Raw genomic sequence first — 21,905 nt, 5'->3', positions numbered from 1 at the left:
CGAAAGAAGAACAGACGGGCTGGAATGTAGTAAATGAGTAGTAAGAGATGTACTTGAAAAAGTGATTGGGGGCCTTGAAGACTTTGATAAAATGCTGGTTTTAATCTAATAGAAGTAGTTATGGCATAGTTTGAAGCAGTAGAAGGCAACACTCTTATCAAGATTTATGTTATGAAAATGATCACTGGCTATTGTATGGAGAACTTTCAGGAGAAAGAATCAATAGGTCATAGTCACTGGTGTGTGTTAAAAGGGTGGTGTGAGAAGAGGATGTTAAGACTGGATAGTTGTGCACTTTTTGAGGTAAGTGATACTAGGAGACAGATGATGGGAGTTGGGGGAAGTCATTAATTCAATTTTAGACCCATCTTGTTTGAGGCGCTTAGAAATATTTACAGTAGAATGCTGCTAATTCTTTCAAGTCTAGGAACTTTTTGTCAAGTAGAACTGGAAAGAATTTGAATGCTTGTATTTTTATCTCAATTTCATTAAATGAAGCAATCTTAGAATAGATATCTGGATTTTAAAACTAGAGGGTCACAATTGGTTAAGGAGCTCTTAAATACCAAAAAGTAATGTACTGGCAAGTATTTGCATATATGCTATTTTCAGTTGTTACCAGTAGAGAGAATAAGGGAATTAAAAAAAAAAGATGGCTAAGAAAAGAGTAGATGCAAGTGATTTTATTAGGTATAAACATTCTTGGTGTAGGACTAAAGGTTATTGCATCACTTTAAATTTCTTGAATGTTAGATAATTAACAGAATAGACTATGATTTGAATGGTAACGAATTTTCACATAATATAGCTTTAGATTATGCATATTTTTTCTTATTTGAAAGAAAATTTTTTATTTAAATTCAATTAGCCAACATATAGTGCATCATTAGTTTTTGATGTAGTGTTCAATCATTCATTTTCATTGTTTACTATTTCAGAGATTATTAAAAATAGTGATAAGGAAATTTTAGATAATATTTAATGAGTACAACTTATATATAAAAAGTTATGCCATCAAATACTTTATTGACTTCTATAGAAATGAGGCATGAAATTTTTGAAAAATACTCAAGTCAGAACAATTTAATAGCAAGTCTTTTGTGATATTGATTGCATTGGAAAGTACTTAGTAATATTTTTAGTATAGATTCAAATACTAGAGAGAAATGGCCATTTGATCTCAAGTAAAGAGTTATATTCATCTTTTTAGTTTGAATCATTATCATCTCTTTTCATTATTTAATACAGGACTCTTCCCTGATGTGGGTGGAGGTTATTTCTTGCCACGACTTCGAGGAAAACTTGGTTACTTCCTTGCATTAACAGGATTCAGGCTGAAAGGAAGAGATGTGTATGCAGCAGGAATTGCTACACATTTTGTAGATTCTGAAAAGGTAATTATTTGGATAATTGCATTTTGTGTTATTGGAATAACTCATGTTGCACGGGAAAGCAGTATAAGTGGTTGAGATCCCAGGCTTTTGGTTAGATGTGGGTCTGAATCCGGGATCTACTGTTTAAAGTTGTGTGACCTTTGGAAAGATAATTAAGCTCTCCAATCATGTTTCCTCATGTGCAAAATGGAGATAATTATGTCTGGATTCAGGCCTGTTTTGCCTGGCACCTCCAGTGAATATTTTTTCATGAATAGTTTACACTTTGGTTAAAAAAATACCTACTTTAAGAAAATCTAATATATAAGAATCTAAATTTATATATAAAAAGATAGGCTTTTATTTTACAAAAACATTTTTGAAAGTTTCTCTTGGTTGTGAGTTTCCCTACTAGTGTGTTTAAGAGTTACATTTGTAAAATATGGTCTTAAAAACTTTTCTAAAGGCTGTTGCAAGGGACACATATTACTTAGCTTTGTCTTTTTTTTTTTTAACAGAAAATTTAACAGTTTTCTTAGCACAGAATAGCACAGTGGCAAAGAATGTACAGACAGACAGCTTAGGTTTAAATACTAGCTTGAATTTAGCTTCTTTATCCCCTAGTTTGCCCATTTCTATATGGGGATGGCAGTTCCTACCATAGTAGTTGAATCTTTTTGTGGTCAATGTAACAGAAAATCCAGTTCAAGGTGGCATTGCCTCAGAATTTCCAGCAAGAAATTTGGGATTTATTCTGCTTCAACTGGGAGCTCACTCTCCTTGAACTGGCTTATATTACCCTTGAACTCATGAGCCAGTTAACCTACATTAACTAATCTACCTTGCTAATGTGTTCCATATCTGGAAGTATGGGGTGAACTTAGCTTTCTAGGAGGAAGCACATAGATCTCCAAATGGATATCTGATCTTGAGAGAGGGACGTTTTGGGATAGGAGGAGGAATGTTACAAAAAAGTATGAGAACCTTCTATCACATTGCTTGAAGTTTCAGATCTTTCTCCAAGTTAGGGGCATCCACAGTCACACTGAGTAGGTGTCTGTCCCATCCTTCCCGTGAGCTGTAAGAGGAAGCAAACATGAGACTCCCATTATGTACTCTGGAGGGACACCCTTTGTTAGAGTGGAATTTAGTTAAGGATGGGAGAGCGCGCTGATCCACAACTTAATTCCCTTCTTTGTCAGCCTGCTCAGTAATAATTTCTACAATGTGTAGACTGCCATTCACAGGGCCTGTACAGGATAACAGAAATGAGTACGGAATATTGGGGTTGAGACTAGAGGTGGGTACAAAAGATAAAAGGTAAATAACCATCTGTCTCATCTGACAAAGTAGAATATGAGAAGTGTAACAAAGAATATAGAGAAAGTACTCAATGGATTGAAAGGAGAGAAAACTTAAAAGGCTGGAAGTTTTCTCATAGAGATTGCAGTTCAGCTGGGCCTTAAGATGAATATTGTCACGAAAAGGCATTCTAGATAGAGGAAACATGTAATGAGCAAGCCAGTGGGCAGGAAAGCTTAGCTATGTTTTGGAAACAGTAAAAAGTCCCATTTGGCTGAGCACAGAATAGTATGTGAGGGATATAGATGGAGATTAAGTGTGGCTATATTATAGAGCTGTGCACTGACCATAGTAACCATTAGTCTCATGTGGCAATTTTAGTTAAAATTAATTGAAATAAAATTTATAATTCAGGTCTTTGTTGCAGTACTGCATTTCAAGTGTTTAATAGAGAGAAACAAAGATGAATGTCTCTCCTCTTTAGTTTCTTCCATCTTTATCTAATTCCTTGCAAGGCAACATTTGCTGTGTGGGAATGTGTGTGCATTCAACTTCAGAGAAAATTTCCTTCACTGATTCAGCTGAAGAGAGCACATCATAATTTTAAGACAAGTATTTTTAAAAAGAGTATAAGGTTTCTTTAAAAGAAAGTCCTGGTGCAGCCACTCTGGAAAACAGTTTGGAGTTTCCTCAAAAAGTTGAAAATAGAGCTACCCTACGACCCAGCAATTGCACTACTGGGTATTTACCCCAAAGATACAAATGGTAGTGATCTGAAGGGCTATGTGCACCCCAGTGTTTATAGCAGCAATCTCCACAGTAGCTAAACTATGGAAGGAGCCAAGATGTCCATCAACAGATGAATGGAGAAAGAAGGTGTGGTATATATATACAATGGAATATTATGCAGCTGTCAAAAAAACCAAAATCTTGCCATTTGCGACGATGTGGATGGAACTAGAGGATATTATGCTAAGTCAAATAAGTCAATCAGAGAAAGACATGTATCATATGATCTCACTGATATGAGGACTTCTTAATCTCAGGAAACAAACTGAGGTTTGCTGGAGTGGTGGGGGGGTGGGAGGGGTGGGGTGGCTGGGTGATGGACATTGGGGAGGGTATGTGCTATGGTGAGCGCTGTGAATTGTGTAAGACTGATGAATCACAGACCTGTGCCTCTGAAACAAATAATACATTATATGTTAAGAAAAAAAAAGTAGGAAGGGAAAAATGAAGGGGGGGAAATCGGAGGGGGAGACGAACCATGAGAGACTATGGACTCTGAGAAACAAACTGAGGGTTCTAGAGGGGAGCGGGGGAGGGGGGTGGGGGGATGGGTTAGCCTGGTGATGGGTATTAAAGAGGGCACATATTGAATGGAGCACTGGGTGTTATACACAAACAATGAATCATGGAACACCATATCAAAAACTAATGATGTAATGTATGGTGATTAACGTAACATAATAAAATTTAAAAAAATTTAAAAAGTCCATGTTTATATTGGGGTTCAAATCTGTTTTCCTTTTTTTCCCTCTTTTAGTTGGGCATGTTAGAAGAAGATTTGTTAGCCCTAAAATCTCCCTCAAAAGAAAATATTGCAGATGTCTTAGATGCTTACCATGCAAAGGTAATCTTGTCAGTATTCTAACTTCAGATTTTAATTCATGGGGAAGGGGAAATGACTGAAAAATTAGCAGTTGGTGAATGTTATAGTTTGTGGATATAAAGATGCTGGGATTTATTAACTTGAAAGCTTGATGGAAGGTCAGAGCTTCAGAATTGTTAGGATAGCCATCTAAGAAGATGACTTCTTTGCCGCACAAGAACACAGCTTATCTTCTCATTGCTGGTGAATTTCAGCGTGTAGCTTTGTGATTGGTCTTTGCAACGACTTTTTGCAATGCACTGTGACATTTCTGTAATGGATGGTTCAGTGTTGACACTGTTGAGCTGCTAAAGTGAATCTCTGATGCATATCTAAATATAATGATAAAGTATGTTGCATAATGATAAATTATATATCATATATAAGATAAAGTATATATTGTTCACTTTTAATTCCTGACTTATGTTGTGTAACTTAAATTTTCTTTTAAGAGCCAAAAATCTATAAAAATGTTACATGATGGGATGCCTGGGTGGCTCAGTTGGTTAAGCAGCTGCCTTCAGCTCAGGTCATGATCCCAGAATCCTGGGATCAAGTCCTGCATCAGGCTGCCCACTTAGCAGGGAGCCTGCTTCTCCCTCTGCCTGCCAGTCCTCCTGCTTGTGCTCTCTCTCTCTCTCTGACAAATAAAAAATAAAATCTTAAAAAAAAATGTTACATGACTTCTGATAAAACATGACGGGTTCAGTATATGCTCCCTTCTAAAACCCCACTAAAATTGTAATAAAAGAATAAAAAAGGCACAAATCCACAAATAGAAGAGGAGACAATGGCAGGTATGAGATGTCAATATTTTGGAAGCTTGAAAACAGAAGGACGAGGGCAGCTACTTTAGATTTGAGAACACTGAAATATCTTATCCTTTAGTAGGGGAAGCCAGGAAGAAGCAAACCAGTTTTTGCTCTGTACCCCCTGTAAGGTACCAGAGTCCCCTGAAGACTGGGATGTGGAGATGGGCAGAAAAACAAGAAGATCCCTGCAAACTTTTATAAGGTGCAGTTAGGCCTCCAGAAGTCTCCCCTCTGTACCACCAGTCACCCTTCCATAGTTTGGCTGAAGAGTAGAAATTTACTACTTAGGTCAAATCAGACAGACCTAGCTGATCTTGGGGGAAGGCGAAGTGAAGTGCTCTACTAAAAAGAGGCAGAACATACTAAGTAGGAAGACTTCTAGCTTCTTTTCCTAGTTAGCTTCCAGACTATTAAATATCCTCTATCTTAGTTTGGGCAACTATAACAAAAATACCATAGGCTGGGTGGCTTAAACAATAGAAACTTATTTCTCACAGTTCTAGAGGCTGGGAACTCCAAGATCAGGTGTCAGAAAATTAGATTCTTGGTGAGGACCTGTTTCTGGTTTGCAGATGGACTTCTTTCTATATCCTCACACAGCAAAATGAGCTCTCTCCGGTCTCTTCCTACAAGGTCACTAATCCCATCATAAGGGCTCCACCCTCTTGACCTAATTCCCTCTCAAAGGCCCTACCTCCAAGTACCATCACTTCGGGGATTAGAGTTTCAACATGAATTTTGGGGTGACACAAACATTCAGTCAATAGCACTATCCCACTCCTAAGCAGTACATTCGAAGAAAAAGGAAAAAACCTGTAGATGTTGACATTTGAGGACATCCCCCGCCCCCCAACAACGAAACATCCAGGTCTTTGCTTAATTTATAATGCATCAGACAATTGACAGTCCTATAACTGTGATCAACTTTACACATAAAGCTACTTAATTTTAGAACTTCATGCTAAAATTTTTTTATGCCAAGTATAAAAACAAATTGGTCAAAACAAAAAAAGCACTTGAAGCAAGCAGTGCAGGGAAAGGAAACTTGAAAAAAGAAAGAAAAACTGTAATTGTTAAAACTGTAAATGTTCAGGTAAGAGGAAAATATTTCATCTGTGAAATAAGAACAGATGTAATATAGTAGTCAAAGAATAAAAAAGAATATGATAACAAAAGGGAAAAAACCCACAACAAATTAGATTAAAATTGAAGGTTGAGGAAAAGTGTAAGAGGGCAAAAAGGATAATAAGATGGAAAATGGAGAGAAGGGAACATTAGAGACCTATATCTAATTATTAGGAATTCATAAGAGAGAAAAAGGGGAGGAAATATTTAGAAAGATAGTATAAAAATTTATTCAGAACTGAAGAATATGAATATGGATTGACAGAGCCTCTGAATACTCAGTGCAATGAATATGAACACAGAGGATTTCATCAGATTTTGTCAAAGCATTTGACGGTCTCTCATGTTGGGTAAATATAGCATGGATTAGAGTGGGTGGGAGTTGAAGGGCCTTACCAGAGAGTTCTGCTAATTGTGTGGGTATTAGTCTATAGATAAAGTCATCTTGGCCTTTTCAGCTTTTTTTCTCAGTGATTTGGGTGAGAATGTTGACAGCATTTTGATCAAATTGATTTGAAACTAAGAAAAAAATTAGGTAAAAGAATATGGATTAAAAAACCCCTTCAAGTTTAGAGTGATCTGTTTAATAGTATCAGTGTGAAAGGTAATAAATGTATGGGAAAAACACTCCCTGTGTTTTCTCATACTACCATATTCACAACATTTCTGACACCAGATGTGTGGGTTTTCTACACATCAAGCAATTCAATGCGACACCACCTGGGTGTCCTATAATTCATTTCGGTAGTGACACTATCTACCTGGAGTTAGCATCAGATCCCACAACCTAAGCTCAGTCCCACAAGACTGACCCCACTTCAGATGCCAGTCACAAGTCCTAGCTTGTTACCTGTACTTTTGATTGACCATAAATTGGGGTTCTCATGACCCCTTCCTTGGGTTCGATAATTTGCTAGAATTTCTTACAGAACTCGGAAATACTTAATGTTTGTTGGTCTATTACAAAGGATACAATAAAGGATATGAATGAATAGTCCAATAAAAGGTACACAGGGCAAGGTCTGGAAGGGTCTCAAGCCCAGGAGCTTCTGTCCCAGTGAAGCTGGGATGTACCACTCTCCCTGCTTGTGGATGTGTTCATTAACCTGGAGCTCTCTAAACTCCATCCTTTTGGATTTTTATGGAGGCTTTATTACATAGTTACTATTGGTTAAGTTATTAGCTATTGGCGATTGAGCTTAATCTCCAACCCCTTTTTCCTCACTGGAGGTAGAGGGAGGGAGGCGGGAGATGGTGGCAGTGTTGGGACGGGGGGGGGGGGGGGGGGGGGGGGGGGGGGGGCTTGATTAGAAGGTGGGACTGAAAGTTCTACTCTTCTAATCACTGGTTGGTTCCCCTGGTGACCAGCCCCATTCTTAGGAGCTTTCCAAAAGTCACCTCTGTTAACATAACCGTGATGGGAAGGGGCTTGTTATGAATAACAAAAGGCCCATTTCACCTTAATTTTGGGACAAAAGACCAAATACAACATACAACAAAAGATGCTCTTTTTAAAGAAATTTCAAGGTTTGGGGTAGCTGTGAGCCAGGAACAAAGAACAAATATATGGGCAAAGACCAAATATGTATTTATTATTTTATTTTTAAGATTTTATTTTTAAGTAATCTCTGTACCCAACGTGGGGCTCAAACCTACAACCCCAAGATCAAGAGTCGCATGCTCTACCGAGCCAGCCAGGTTTCCCTGTATTTCTTACTTTATTTCTTATTTTTTTAAACTTTTTATATCTGAGCTTTTTTTTTTTTTTTTAAAGATTTTATTTGAGAGAGAGAGAAAGAGATAGCTTGAGTGGGGAGGAGAGGGAGAAACAGACTCCCCACTGAGCAGAGAGCCCAACATGGGGCTCAATCCCAGGACCTGGGGATTGTGACCTGAGCTGAAGGCAGATGCTTAAACCAACTGAGCCACCCAGGCACCCCTGTATTTCTTATTTTAAATCACAGGATCACAATAGAGAGAAGTGAAAATTTTGAATTTCAGTCCAAAGTGCCAAATTTATAAAGTACAGCATGGGAGAAATGTAGCCTACAAGAGCACTGGTTTAAAAAAAAAGATAACATAATAGAACTGCCCGCAAACTAACTCAGACTTAGTCCTATTAGTAAAAGGGTTATATCCAAACAAACAAGGATATGTGGAGTCCTGGTGCACTTGGCTACGATTCCAGTCATACCTAGAGCTAAAGTGTACATTCCACACTTGGTCAACTGGAACTTGTGCATAAGAGGGACCTGATTGTGAGGGGACACGAAACTGCACTCTGTGAGAAAAGAGGTGGAAGCAGGATTCACTAGAACTATAAACATGAGAGGACTGATTTGGCCCAGAATTAAAAAAAAAAAAAATCCTTATTATAGTTATTTGAGCACTGTGAGTTCCTTCTCAAGCTACTGCTTTCTCTCTCTGGAGGTCAGTGCTACACAGATATCAGAGATGTGGTCGGAGTTTTCTGTATCAAATGGAAATTTTGGCAGAATGACTTCTCGGGTCCCTTATAATCCTTAATTCATTGCCATACTTTAATGATGTAGCATATATAATAATATATAAATAAAAATAACGGAACATATTTTGCCTTTGGCACTTTTAAGAACTAGTCTGGAATAACACCATCTGAATTTTGAACATGTGGTAGCTATTTATAAGACTGTTGGATATAATTTGACTGAAAGTGATAATCTATCACAAAGTGTATCATTAAATAGGATGACATTTTAAAGGATTTTTAGATTTGGGTTACTTCAAGTGAATTACAAGATTTTTCTTTTTTAATCAGTCCAAGATTGATCAAGACAAGTCTTTTATACTTGAGGAACACATGGACAAAATAAACAGGTACTTAAAGAGAGGTCTCAGTACATCTATTCTTTTGGAAGGACTATATTAAATTGAATTTGCTAACATTGTAATTACATTATGTTTAATGCACTGAATTTGAGATCAGATAGCAGAGTGCTTTTATTTTTTCTTTTTAAAGTAGCTTCTCGCCTACTCCTTCAGGGGGGAAATAAGTCCATTATACTGAAGTAATCTATCATGCTGATTCATTTTAGTGCAAAAAAACTTTTTTTTTTTTGATGGGAAAGAGAGGCTAGAAAATAACAATTATCTTTTATCTTCATAAAGTCATTTTTTTATGAACGTCTTATGAAGCTGATCAAAAGTTTTTTGTGCAGTGGTTTGAGAGATTGATATACTGGCTTAAGGAACAGAAGAGGAGGATAGAAACTATTGGAAAATAAGACAACTATCTCTACATTTTAGAAGCATCAGTTTTTCACAGTTAAGATATTTATTTATATGTAATACATACAAGAAAGCATAAGAGAAAATTTAGGCTTTATTTTGCCTTAATAAAAGCAGACTGCAAACACTTACCCAGAGAAGCAAGGTTTTATTTCATCATCCTGTAAAAAAGCTTGGAAAAGTTTTCATTATTGACATGGAGTTTGGGGAAAGCCTGTGTTTAGATTCATTGCTATTTTGGAAAGAAGAAATCGCTTGCAGATTGGTGAAATCATGTGTTTCCTTTTTTATAGTTGGTTCTCGGCCAATACCTTGGAACAGATAATTGAAAATTTACAGCAAGATGGTTCATCTTTTGCCCTAGAACAGTTGAAGGTAATATATGGATCATTTCTGTCCTGAGTGTGGTGAATCCTTGTGGTAAGGAAGCCTCTTTGAAGCCTCTTGTGTCAGAACTCTGGTGGTGGTGACAGAGACCACTGCACAGGTTTTTTGGTTTTTTTTTCTCTACTCAGTTGAGCCCCAGAAAGCATTTTCACAAAACCTTTATCTAAACCCAAGTGCCTTGTCTACCTGCTGGATGTTGACAGCAAAGCTGAGCTGTTTTTAGGTCCTGTGACTGTAACAGAGAAAGACTTAAGGAGGCATGCCTCATCTCCTGGGAGTCCTCCTTGTCCTGGGGAGAAGCATTTAAGGACATTTTTATTAGAAGGGTTGGGTTACTGGAGTATAGTCTTTTTATAATATATTGCAATTCAATTCTGCCATTAATCTATAAATTCAATTGAATATGCAACAGATCAGTATATGGTCTTTCTAAGCAGTAGGTTTAATTAAAAAAAAAAAATGATCCTTTTTAAACTGGTAAGAGGCCCCATCTGTACCCATAGCTGAGGTTTAAGCAGTGCTTCTCAGTGTTAGGCACACTTTGATGTTTCTATGATGTGACTCAACTGTAACAGCAAAACAAAGCTGTTTTTGTATAAAGGAGTACACGAGTACTGACATGCTTGGAACTCTAAGTATGAGACTTGGAATATTTCAGACTTCTACACAAAGGAGAGAAAAAATTGTGTTTCCTTTTACTTTATAGAAAAGGTGTTAATAGCTTGTCCTTATCTGATAGTATTTTTTAGTTTATAGGTATAATTGTCACATTTCAGTTGTCAGAAAACTTAGAAAAATTTAAAGTTTGACCTGTGAAGATGAAAACACTTCCCCATTGTTATATTGTCTCTTTTTCTCTCTTTTTTTAAAGATTATATTTATTTGAGAGCTGCTCTTGCACATCAGGGTGGGAGGGAGGGGCAGAGGGAGAGGGAGAAGCAGACTCCCCACTGAGCAGGGAGCCTGACAGCCCAAGGGGTGGGGAGGCTCCATCCTAGGATCCCCTGACCTGAGCAGAAGGCAGACACTTAACCACTTAACTGACTGAGCTACCCAGGCACCCCTCCCATTGTTAACTATATTCTTAAGGTGGAAATCCCAAATTAGTCTCTTAGGGCCTTATTTAGTAATTAGAATTCTATTAACTTTCTTTTTTTTTTCTAAGATTTTATTTATTTATTTTGACAGAGAGAGACACAGCAAGACAGGGAACACAAGCAGGGGGAGTGGGAGAGGGAGAAGCAGGCTCCCCGCTGAGCAGGGAGCCTGATGCGGGGCTCAATCCTAGGACCCCAGGATCATGACCTGAGCTGAAGGCAGACGCTTAACGACTGAGCCACCCAGGAGCCCTGAATTCTATTAACTTTCAAGGATAGGCATAAATTAAAGTAGATAGACCAGTCATATGTTTTCTTAATTCACAATAGTAAATTAATGTGAGTCTTAACAGCTTTTAGGAATGCTCGCATAAATCTAGATAATCATTTTATATTTCAAGGATTCTGATGTTAAACTGGTTCTCTTGTTTCCAGAGCAATATAGAAACTAGTATTCCTGTTTTTTTTCCCCCTGAGCAATAGGGCCCAGTTAAGTATGAATTTAGTAATTTCATTTGAGAATAGTCATGCAGCACATTACCTCATACCTGTATGATGTCACTTTAAAGCAGTACAGATATGCAAGATGACGTACTATTTTAAAACCACTGGCCTACCTCAGAACTGAGGGATAGAACTCAATTTTCTTTCAATATTCTCTCTATTCCTCTGGCACTATGTTTATTCTGCATCCTGAAGAGGGTACCTGGCAAGCCACCCATCACAGCTAGGATCACTGTAGGCTAGGATCACTGTAGGCACTCTCCTCAGAAGGACAGGTTTTGATTTTTATTCAGTTGATCTGTAGCTCAATTGTGGCTCCAAAATATTAGTATCTGCTGGGAACAACATGATGTGAGGATCAAAAAATCCCCACTGAGGTTTCCCTGATAGAGCTTAGATACAGGGTTCATTTTAATTATCTCAACCAGAAACATACATCAAAAAACAGCACTGAAGGAGAAAATAGCTTTTGGTGCCTCAGTGAAAGGTTTGCAGATCAAATGTTTGGACAAATTTTTGAAAAGATTCTAATACTTGTATCAGTAAGCTTCTAGGATTGCTCCTAACCCCTATTGGCCTTTCAGGGACTCTTGTCTTCCTTCTGTAGGTCCCAAGGATCTAGTCTTTTTATGGTCAAGTTGCAACCATCTACTCTGTGTATAAGGGTTCCTTTCCTCAGTTGCCCAAGGGGAAGGACATAATCTTTTCAACATATTTGCTTATCATTAAATAAAAACATACTTTTTTTTTTTACCCCTTCTTTAGATTTCTAAAGTTTTCACTGCTAATAACTATAGGATAGCATGGGTTAAAAAAATAACAAATAAAAAAATAACAACTCAAATTCTTTACAACTGATGCAATTTTCATAGTACCTTAGTTTATGGCTTCTCATGTCCTTTCTTAGATTTTCTTTCAAAGTTCAATACTTTTTTTAATGGTTGTGGTTGAAATTCCTCTAATCTGCTTTTAATCCCCCTTTTGGTGTAGGTTGTTCATGATGCCAGACAATCCATGTAAGTTATATGGGCAATTTAGATGTCGCAATGCATAGCTCACATTAGGGAAAACTTAACCAAAGTCTCCATTTGCTGGTGCTCTTGTGTGCATGTATGCACGTTTTAAATTGTGGTAAAATACATGTAAAATTTACCATCTTTACCATTTTTAAATATATAATTCAGTTTTGTTGAGTATATTCACCTGGTTGTACAACCAATCTCCAGAACATTTTCATCTTACAAAACTGAGTGAAACTTTATACCTGTTAAATAACAACTCCCCATTTCCCCCTTATTCCAGTTCCTGGCAGCCACTGTTCTACTTTCTGTTGCTATAAATTTGACTACTCTGGATACCTCACATAAGTGGAATCATACAGCATTTGTCCTATTGTGATTGACTTCTATCACCTAGCATAATGTTTCAAGGTTCATACATGTTGTAGCATGTACCAGAATTTCATTCCCTTTTAAGGCTGAATATTCCATTGTGTGTTTATACCACATTTTGCTCACCCGTCGTTGATGGGCATTTAATTTGGGTTGCTTCTATCTTTTTGCTTTTGTGAACAATTCTGCTATAAACATGGGTATACAAATATCTCTTCAAGACCCTGCTTTTAGAGCCAAGATGTCCATCAGCAAATGAATGGATTAAAAAGATGTGGTATAAATATACAGTGGACTATTATGCAGCCATCAAAAGACGAAATCTTGCCATTTGCAATGACATGGATGGAACCAGAGGGTATTATGCTAAGCCAAATAAGTCAGAGAAAGACATGTATCATATGATCTCACTGATATGAGGACTTCTTAATCTCAGAAAACAAACTGAGGGTTGCTGGAGTGGTGGGGGGGTGGGAGGGATGGGGTGGCTGGGTGATAGACATTGGGGAGGGTATGTGCTATGGTGAGCGCTGTGAATTGTGCAAGACTGTTGAATCACAGATCTGTACCTCTGAAACAAATAATATATGTTAAAAAAAAAAGTAGGAAGGGAGAAATGAAGGGGGGGAATTGGAAGGGGAGACAAACCATGAGAGACTATGGACTCTGAGAAACAAACTGAGGGTTCTAGAGGGGAAGGGGGGTGGGGGGATGGGTTAGCCTGGTGATGGGTATTAAGGAGGGCATGTATTGAATGGAGCACTGGGTATTATACACAAACAATGAATCATGGAACACTACATCAAAAACTAATGATGTGATGTATGGTGACTGACATAACATAATAAAATTAAAAAAAAAAAAATCCTGCTTTTAATTCTTTGGGATATATACCCAGAAGCAGAATTTCTGCATTATATGGTAATTCTGTTTTTGTTTGAGGAAGCTCCATACTGTTTTCCATAGCAGTTGCACCATTTTATATTCCCACCAACAGCAGTGCATAAAGTTTGCCAACTCGTTATTTTCTTTTTTCTACCATCCTAATGGCTATGAGGGAGATAGCTCATTGTGGTTTTGATTTACATTTCCCTAATGATTAGTGATACTGAACATCTTTTCATATGGTTGTTGGACATTTGTATCTTTGGGAAATGTCTAGTGCAAGTCCTTTGCCCATTTTTTAGTTGGGACTTTTTTTTTTTTTTTAATATGATGGAAATGTAGGAAATGCTATCTTGTTTCATCTTCCTTTTCTGGTAATAAGACTAGCAGGCTTGCCAAAGTAAAGATGGTTCTTCAGGGCCAGTGAGGGAAGTGTTTATTTTTTAGAATTGCAAGTGATATCAATAATCAAAGAAATGTGAGTAGAAGAGATTGAGGACCCCCCCAACTGTGTCAGCAAGGACACTAAGCCAAGAAAAGATATTTCAGTAGGATCACTAATCCTTAGGAGTGCTGCAGTATGATGTCCATGGCCAGAGAGACAGAGAAATAAGAATAAGGAACAGTGGGTCCAATTAGTATCCAGGAAGGTGTTCCTGAGCAAATGACCAGGGAAACCAGTGTTGCTTTTGATTTGTCTTTTAGGTGTTTATACTGATTGATATAATATACTATGACATGATTTGATATAATATAATAGGATAGCCTATTATGTTAAAGGCTTAAAGGGCATATAAGTTCTTTTTTTTTAAATTAGAAGACTTTTTAAATTCTTTGGAATTTCTTCTTTCTAATTACCAGTGTGGGATTTATGTATTTGTTTGATTTTAAATGTTCATTTTGTGAAGAATAAAACTCAGTTTTATACTTGAAGTTAATATATAAGAATATGACAAGCTCCTATAAAGAAATCATACACGTGAAAAATTTGGGAAAAAGGAGAACTAAGAATAATTAGGCATAGCTTTTAAAAAAGAACAGCAGCAAAATAATAGAGAAATTAAGTTTAAAAGATTATTAATCTTTCTGTAAGCATTGAGAATTACCCATATACTGTATTACTTAAAAATAAAGTGACAAAAAATAAAGTGACAGGTGTTCCTGAAGAATTAAGTGCTGCAGAAATTGCTCTTCTGTTGTAAACAACTAGAAAACTGGACAAAATATATGAAACAAGTGTTTGTTAACATTGGACAATGCAGGCAGCACAGGACTGTGATTCCTGAGAGGAAGGGAACAAACAGGAAAGCGCTAAGACTGACTTGGCTTCCTTCCTGCAGGAATTTTCAGAATATTGATCTATACAAATTTTAGGTAAAACTCCACAAGACCAGGGAAAGAACCAGAGGAAAGCAGTAGTTTGAACAGTTAACAAGACTCACACAGGTCTGGGAAGAGTTTGTGTTGCCATCAGCCAGAAGGTTTACACTTTACTAGTGGGGGTAAATTAATACTAAAGTAAAGGCTGCTGGGACTCCCAAGCAGCCTTATTATCCCAAGATAATACAGTAGGAAAAAGATAGTCTTTTCAACAAATGGTCCTGGAACAATTGGATATCCATATGCAAGAGGAAAAAAGCACTTGACTCTTTGTAGGGGAGGAGAAAATTCTCCTCTGTCTTAGGGTCTCCAGCCCAGCCTAAGAATTAAATCGACATAAGCCAGATAGATTAACCGGAGAAAAGCATACAAATTTTATTAAAAATTTACATGTACATGGGAGCCTGCACAAGTGAATGAAGATCTGAACAAATAACCAGAACAGGAAGCTTTTGTACCTTTTAGACAAATTTGAGAAGAATTGACAAGAGAAAGGAGTTTGGTCTAGTGGTAGTAAATGGTGAAGAAGTAACTGGGAAGATAAGGGTTAGTTTAACAAGGTTTATTTGTATAGATGTCTTGGCCCCATGTTCCCTGTCACTGGTGATAAGAATGTCTTCCTGCTGCTACACGGAGGGCATTTTCACATGGGAGTTTTATTTTCTGGAAAAGAAGGTCATATTGTTTCTCCAGTGCCTTTAACTCAAAATAATCTATATGCCAAAGTATCATATCTTGAGGTAACATGCTCTGGACTCCTTCCCACCATATGCAATTCAGAGTGGATTATGCATCTAAATGTAGGAGCTAAAGCTGTACCACTTCAAAAAGAAAACATAGAAAATCTTTGTGACTTTGGGTTAGCCAAGATTTTTAATGCAAAAAGCAAAGACTGCAAAATAAAAAAATTGATTAATTGATCCTTATTATAATTAAATTCAGAGATAATGTCTAAAGAATCAAGTACTGCTCTTTTATGATATCCCAAATGCTCCTGATAGTGTTTTAGGGTCACTGATAATCCGTCAGCGGACTGGAAAGCTGTTTTCCTGTTTATATAAATTGATGTATTTTCCCCTTAAGGTTTATTGTACTCCTTTCTTCTTTGAAAGTCATTATGAAGAAAATAAAGAAACCACAGTTTGGGAAGAAATATATTTGCAAACCTTGTATCTGATAACAGGACTTTATTGTATATAAAGAACACTTACAAGTTAATAAGAATACAAACAATGCACCTAGAAAATGGGAATCTAGACACTTCACCAAAGAACATGTGTGAATGGCCTTACAGTAAGCACATGTAAAAATGCTCAATATCTTTAATCATTAGGAAAATGCAAATTAAAACCACAGTGAGATGTCACTGTGCATCTATTAGAGTGGCTAGAATTTACAATACCAACACCAAATGTTGGTAAGGATATGGGACATCTACAACACACATTGCTGGCAGGAAAGCAGTTCGGCAGTCTCTTACAAGTTAGATGTACATTTACTGCAAGACCCAACAGTCCCACCCCGAGGGATTTACCCAAGAAAAATGTAAACATATGGCCACACAGATGCTTGTACTCACACGGTCATAGTAACTTTATTATAATGGCCAAAAACTGGAATACTGCTCAACTGTAAGAAGGGATGAGTTAGCGCTACATGAAACAACATGGATGAATCTCAGGAGCGTTGTGCCAAGTGAAAGAAAGCAGACACGACACACGGGACTACTTACTTATGATTTTATTTTTATGAAATTCTAGAGAATACATAATTATAGGGAGAAAACAGATCAGTTACCTGCGGGCAGAGTTGAGGGAAGGAGAACTCTTTGGGGTGATGGAAATGTTCCAAATCTTGATTGTGGGAGTAGTTGCACAACTAAATATATTTATCAAAAGTTACAGAACTCTGCACTTAAAGTGAGTGGATTTTATATCTAAGTTACACCTGAGTAAAGCTAATTATTTAAAAAAATCAAAATGACATACCTAATTATATTAAAGAAAAAAACCAGTTTGACCTATAGAAGTAGGTATTATGTTTGCTGAAGGTACCCATTACACTGTGCTGTTCACTGCTATCAGTAAGAGTAATTTAATGGCAGTGTTGATGGGTATATATTGTGTCTTTGGGGAAGGAGTACAATAAACCTTAAGGGGAAAATACATCAATTTATATAAACAGGAAAACAGCTTTCCAGTCTGCTGACGGATTATCAGTGACCCTAAAACACTATCAGGAGCATTTGGGATATCATAAAAGAGCAGTACTTGATTCTTTAGACATTATCTCTGAATTTTATTTAAATTGTTAAGGCTTATAAGAAATTACTGGAAAAGTCTTAAGATTGCAAAAAGCACTCTTGTTGGACTGGCTCTAAGCCTTTGCTATAGATAAAAGACATACCAGTGCCCATTTCTTTAAGGTGCTATTTGGTCTTTAATATTATGACCCTTCAGAATGATAAAGAATATATTTAAAAATAAAAATATTTCTGTGAAACTGCAGTATACCATGAGTTAGACTGACTTGCTTTAGTTCAGTTATTTTGTATTTCTATTGGTTTATTGTCAATCTCAACACTTCTGGAAAAGATTTATAGATATAAGTACAAAATATGTAAGATTATTCAGAAAAGTAATCACAGTTCATAGTGTAGTAAATATAAATGATCTAAATATACATGAATTCCTAATTGTTGGGGTTCCTTCTTTTGGAGTTAAATCTGACAGAACCTAGATTTTTAGAGAATGTCATAAATTACAGCCTTTTTTTATATAGAAAAAAAAAACTCTAAAGCTCATTTTCTAAGATCACCTAAATCAGAAAAGGAGTTGGAGCTTGTCTGTATTAGCCCTTCAGTCAACCCTGAGGCCTACTTGGTAGAATTATTATAATTGTATCATTATAGGCTTGTTGAATACTGTTTTTTTAATTGTATCAATATAGGCTTGTTGGATAATGCATGTTAAACTGTATGTTATTGAGTATTCAGGAAGTTGCTGAGGGGAGGGGCAGAGGGAGTATCCTGAATTTTTCTTTTGTTGGAAATTCCCTGGGATTTGATAACAAAAGAAGGGTTCCTAGGATTCTTACCAAAAAGGCAATGATTTAATGCTGATAACACTCTGAATGCAAGGACCATGTCCTGTTCACTGTTGTCTCCTCTGAAGTGTCTCATGCATAGTAGATGCTCACTAATATTGAATTGAGATGAGAATGTGAATTATTTGATACAAATAAAGGAAAAAAGTTGGCTCTTTGGTATACATGAGACAGCTAATTTTTAAAGGGTCAGATAATTTAGTTACAACACTAACCAATGTTTTACCAGGAAGTAGAAATATGTTCACCAGGTTGTGTGGTTGCAGGATCGTATCCATACACATTTCTGACATAGTTGAAGATCCAAGTCCTAATCATTTATTCAGTTTTCTGGAAGAGTCTCTGTGTTCCCTTTTTAATGAATGAGGCTATAATTCATGAGCTCCTTTAACTTTCTTCATTCATCCTTTTGATTCCTCTAACATGTGTCTCACTTTCTTGCCGAGGGAAACATCCCCATCTGTGCTTTCATTCCATCCTTTCCTGCCTCATTTAGGAACTACTTGGCATCAGTCCTCTCCCTCTTTCAGTTATCTTTAAAATTTTACCTTCTTGGGTAAATGCACATTTCCTTCTGCCCTTATCTTCAAAAGCTTTCCTACTCTCACAAAAAGCCTTCTCTTAACAGTTTTTCCTGAAGCTACCATCCTGACTTTGTCTTTCCCCCCCTTGCCATCAAAATTACACAAGTAAGTTTTTATTAACTTCTTTCTACCACCTGACATAATGTCTTCTCCATCTTTGTTATTTTTGATGTTTTGTCAGCCTTTGGCATTGATTACCTTTATAGTCTTGCATGTAGAAAGAAGTAGGCTTTGGAGTTGTCAGGCTTGGGTTTGGATTCCACTCTGTGTGATCTTGGATAAATTCTTATCAGGCTGGTTTCCTCATTTGTACAGTGTACATACGTGTGAACATCTTTAACTGAGAGCTAAGGGAAATGTGCTCCATACATATGCCATCCCTTCCCTTCCCTATTTGGCTTGGTTTCTGACACCTTGCACTATCCATTTTTGAGGTGGGTAGTATACAGTTTCCATTTTACAAATGAGGAAACTAAGATTAATCATGTAGGAAGTGGTAGAGCTGGGATTCTACCACTGAGTTGTTGGACTGTAGAGTTCAAACCCTGAGTCTCTGTGCTAAATTGCCAGTATATCTAAGAATTTTTGGAAACTAGTTTTCCTTGGGTTCTCAATGCACTATTTTTTTAATATGGTGTCTGTTAAAAGGAAATCTCTTTAATTACTAATTCATGAAATGTCTGAATCAGTGGAGCTTTTTTTTCTATTATTACTTTTATTTTTAAATTTTATTTTATTATGTTAATCGCCATACATTACATCATTAGTTTTTGAGGTAGTGTTCCATGATTCATTGTTTGCATATAACACCCAGTGCTCCATTCAATACATGCCCTCTTTAATACCCATCACCAGGCTAACCCATCCCCCATCCCCCTCCCCTCTAGAACCCTCAGTTTGTTTCTCAGAGTCCATAGTCTCTCATGGTTTGTCTCCCCCTCCGATTCCCCCCCCTTCATTTTTCCCTTCCTTTTCAATTGAAATTTTCTTCCCTTTTTTCCCCTAGTGTATTTATGTGTGTGTGACACAAGCACAAACAACTGGAGCCCTTACATGGCCATTTTTTCCTGTCTGTTTCATCCATTCCTCCACCCACCCCTGCCCCCCCCGACAACCACAAGTTCTCTGTGTTTAAGTCTGTTTTTTTTTATTTTTCTTTTTCTCTTTGTTCATTTGTTTTCTTTCTTAAATACCACATGAGTGAAATCATATGGTATTTCCTTTTCTCAGACTTATTTCACTTAGCGTTATATGCACGAGGTCCATCCATGTTGTTGCAAAAGTCAAGATCTCATTTTTTTTTATGGCTGGGTAATACTCCATTGTATATACATACCACATCTTTTTTATTCATTCAGCTATTGATGGACACTTGGGTTGCTTCCGTATCTTGGCTATTGTAAATAATGTTGCAATAAACAGGGGTGCATGTATCTTTTCAAATTAGTGTTTTTGTTTTCTTTGGGTATAAGTACCTAGTAGTGGGATTACTGGATCATATGGCAATTCTATTTTTAATTTTTTGAGGAATCTCCATCATGTTTTCTACAATGGCTACACCAGTTTGCATTCCTGCCAGCAGTACATGAAGGTTCCTTTTTCTTCACATCCTCGCCAACACTTGTTTCTTATCTTTTTGACACTGGCTATTCTGACAGGTTGTACAGTGATATCTCATGGTGGTTTTGATTTGCATTTCACTGCTGATTAGTGATGTTGAATATCTTTTCATGTGTTTGTTGGCCATGTGTATGTCTTCTTTGGAAAAATGTCTGTGTCTTTTGCCTGTTTTTTAATTGGATTGTTTTTGTGTTGAGTTGTATAAATTCTTTATATATTTTGGATATTAATCCCTTATTGGATATATTATTTGCAGTTATCTTCCCCCATTCAGTAGGTTGCCTTGTCATTTTGTTGATGGTCTCCTTCACTGTGCAAAAGCTTTTTATTTTGGTGTAGTCCTGCTAATTTATTTTTACTATTGTTTCCCTTGCCGTAGGAGACAAATCTAGAAAAATGTTTCTACTGTCAGTGTCAGAATTACTGCCTATGTTTTCTTTTAGGGGTTTTATGGTTTCAGGTATCACATTTAGGTCTTTGGTCCATTTTGAGCTTATTTTTTATCTGCTGTAAGAAAGTGGTCCTGTTTCTTTCTTTTGCATGTAGCTGTCCAGTTTTCCCAACACCATTTATTAAAGAGTCTGTCTTTTCCCCATCGTATATTCTTGCCTCATTTCTTGTAGGTTAATTGACTATATAAGTGTGGGTTTATTTCTAGAGTCTCTTTCTGTTCCATTGATCTGTTTATTTTTGTGCCAGTACCATACTGTTTTGATTACTACAGCTTTGTAGTATTATCTTAAAATCTGGGATTGTAATACCTCCACGCTTCAATCTTTTTTCTCAAGATTGCTTTGGCTATTTGAGGTCTTTGTGGGTCCATATGAATTTTAACATTATTCTATTTCTTTGGAAAATGCTGTTGGTATTTTGATAGGGATTGCATTAAATCTGTAGATTGCTTTGGGTAGTATGGACATTTTAACAATATTGGTTTTTCTAATCCATGAGCATGGAATCTCTCTCCATTTGTTTGTGTCATCTTCAGTTTCTTTCATCAGTGTTTTATAGTTTTCAGCATACAGGTCTTTCACCTCCTTGGTTAAGTTTATTCCTAGGTATTTTATTATTTTTGGTGCAATTGTAAGTGGGATGATTTTCTTATTAAGTGGTCTTTTTTTTAAGATTTTATTTATTTATTTATTAGAGAGAGAGCGAGAAAGGAGACACAACCAGGGGAAGTGGGAGAGGGAGAAGCAGGCTCTGCAGGGAGCTCAACGCCCCAGGGTCATGACCTGAGCCAAAGGCAGACGCTTAACGACTGAGCCACCCAGGCGCCCCTAAGTGACCTTTTTAATGAAATTAATTGGTAGCCAACTGAGGAAGTATAGTGAAGACAGAGTTTGTGTTTTGAGAATTCTAGATTATATATAAAGTGCCAAACCAAGAAGGAGGACACAGGCAACTAGCCATAACGGTAGT

General features: G+C 36.9%; 1 protein-coding gene across 4 annotated transcripts in view; it reads left to right on the top strand.

The window, feature by feature from the left end:
* Positions 1–21,905, top strand: part of HIBCH (3-hydroxyisobutyryl-CoA hydrolase) — a 103,996-nt gene that overhangs the window by 72,066 nt on the left and 10,025 nt on the right. For all 4 annotated transcript variants that reach the window (XM_027590658.2, XM_035726552.1, XM_035726553.1 and 1 more), the window contains 4 exons: positions 1,249–1,394; positions 4,222–4,308; positions 9,061–9,119; positions 9,824–9,905. In XM_027590658.2, the coding sequence (XP_027446459.2) occupies positions 1,249–1,394; positions 4,222–4,308; positions 9,061–9,119; positions 9,824–9,905 (374 nt within the window). The remainder of the gene's footprint in view (positions 1–1,248; positions 1,395–4,221; positions 4,309–9,060; positions 9,120–9,823; positions 9,906–21,905) is intronic.

Source organism: Zalophus californianus, chromosome 3 (genome assembly GCF_009762305.2).
Source record: "Zalophus californianus isolate mZalCal1 chromosome 3, mZalCal1.pri.v2, whole genome shotgun sequence".
NCBI classification, from domain to species: domain Eukaryota; kingdom Metazoa; phylum Chordata; class Mammalia; order Carnivora; family Otariidae; genus Zalophus; species Zalophus californianus.
The sequence above is the reverse complement of the archived record's forward strand: the minus strand, read 5'-3'. Positions and strand labels throughout refer to the sequence as shown.